This window comes from Dermacentor silvarum, unplaced genomic scaffold (genome assembly GCF_013339745.2).
Source record: "Dermacentor silvarum isolate Dsil-2018 unplaced genomic scaffold, BIME_Dsil_1.4 Seq5669, whole genome shotgun sequence".
In the NCBI taxonomy this organism is placed as follows: Eukaryota; Metazoa; Arthropoda; class Arachnida; order Ixodida; family Ixodidae; genus Dermacentor; species Dermacentor silvarum.
This window is the reverse complement of record NW_023606442.1, coordinates 4619-6688: the sequence shown is the minus strand read 5'-3', so window position 1 is coordinate 6688 and position 2070 is coordinate 4619. Positions and strand designations below refer to the sequence as shown.

General features: G+C 48.5%; 1 protein-coding gene across 1 annotated transcript; it reads left to right on the top strand.

Moving 5' to 3' along the window:
• Positions 1 to 1073: 1073 nt before the first annotated feature.
• LOC119435245 (kinesin-like protein KIF18B) lies at positions 1074 to 1773 on the top strand. Its single transcript, XM_037702158.1, has 2 exons — positions 1074 to 1415; positions 1498 to 1773. The coding sequence occupies exons 1-2, from the start codon at positions 1074 to 1076 to the stop codon at positions 1771 to 1773; spliced, it is 618 nt and encodes a 205-aa protein (XP_037558086.1).
• Positions 1774 to 2070: the final 297 nt, after the last annotated feature.

Genomic DNA, 2070 nt, shown 5'->3' with positions numbered 1-2070 from the left:
CGGTCCTTCCAGTGGTGGCACATATAACCGCAATGAGATATCGGAAATTTTCAATTTGTAGAGATATAACTGAAACAATAACATCGTGGACTGAATTTCAGCACCTAAAATTTCCGTGGAAAATACATTGGTGTCAATCAAGAATCGGAAGTAATAATCACAAAATTAAGCTGCCGTGTCCCACCATTAAACTTATATTTACGCAGGGCTGGTCTGGCGATATCGCCGCTGTGTCCATTCTGTCTAGAAATAGAAACCGCAGAGCACTATTTTTAATATGTCGTCGGTATAAATTACAAAGAAAAAGACTTATAGAAATTCCGCTTGCTAAATTAGGGGTAAATTTAACATCGAAAATAGTACTCTCTTTCGGTGCCTCGGTATTCGGCTTTAGCCACAGGGACGTGTTTGATGCCGTTTGAGGTTTCATTCAATCGAAAAAACGAATAAAATTTTAAATCCATACTTTTACAATTAGAGATATAGCATGACATTTATATTATAAATAGTGCAGTTTAGGAAAATTAATCTGTCTGTTCTGATTACTAAATTGCACTGTAACAGTAGTTTCAAAAACCGTATCTAAAAGTTCAGGTGCCCAATTATTGGCCAATCCCCCGGAGTGGGTACGAGCCATGTGCTGAGTATATCATCATCATCATCATCATCATCATCATCATCATCATCATCATCATCATCATCACGTGGTGGAGAACGCGCCCGGTGCCCGATTAGACGATCGCCATCTTAGAAGATCAGCACGCCCGCGTCTTTGGTCAGGCCGGATCCCTCAACATCAATACAGTAGCTCTATACAACGAAAGAGTCTACAGTGGTGCCTGCAAACCTCGGGAGTCGTTCTAACGAGGCCGCGCAGTCATCAGTACCGAAACGCCGCCAATCGAACAAGGACCTGCTTTCGCCCGGGACGCCTGACCACGGCAGTGCGCGTGCGCCTACTGAGCGATCGTGACTCCGAGACCACCAGTGTCGTGCTCGTGGTCATCACGCCCGCGCCCGCGGTAAGGCCGACTACCGCAACGTCGAGGAACCCTACCACGGAGGAATGTGCAATGGCGCCAACTTTCGCCATGCTGGGCTCCGAGGAATGCCCCGGAGTGGTCTCTCTCATGCCCAGCAAGTTGGACCAGCGCGTGGATAAGCTGCGGTCAGAGGGCCAGAAATGCGACGTAACAGTCACCTATCTAGAAGTCTACAACAAGGTTGTTCGAGACCTGCAGTGCCTTGACCTGGCCAAGGGCATTGACATATTGTACCTCACCATCCAAAAGGTGAAGGAGGCCGGCATTCTCCTCGAGCCGCTCTTGAAAGGAAACAAGAACCGGACGCAGAATGCCACCGACGCTAATGCTGAGTCTGCTTGGTCACACGCCATCTTGCAGAGCTACGTCAAAGTGACGGAGAATGCGACAAACACGAGTAAGGAAACTCGCGTCTCGATGTGCTCTGTTGACCTTGCCGGCTGGCATCGCGCAGCTGTGGCCAGTAGGGACACAAATGTTCAGGATGCGCGAGGGTACCAAGCTTAACCTGTCGCTGCTGGCCCTCGGCAACTGCATCGACGCCCGCTCGAAGAAAGGGACCCAGCAGGTGCCGTACCAGGACTCCCAGCACACCCACATCCTGAAGGACTCGCTGGGTGGCTCGGGCAGCGCCTTCATGATTGGGACAGTGACGGCGGTGAATCTCAGCTACGTGGAAACGTACACCACCTTGGAGTATGCGCTGAGCATACTCCAAGGAGCGCACTGAGGAGAAACTCAGTGCGCTTGTAGACTGATCTTCTATAGAACTATTTCGTGGTTTCGTGTAATCGCAATAATTATTATATAAATAAATAATCTGAAGGAAACTCGAATCACCTGTCTTCGCACCTGTCTATCATTTTAGCAAATTGCGCTTAAATCAACTGCGTATTTTAATTAAAACGGAAAAGTTTGAGTGATAATGAGCTACAATACTTCTCGAGGGAAGCGTTGCTGTTGTTGTTGTTGTTGTTGTAGCCTATCACGCCTGTGGCTCCTACCCACGGAGGGGGATTGGCCAAGA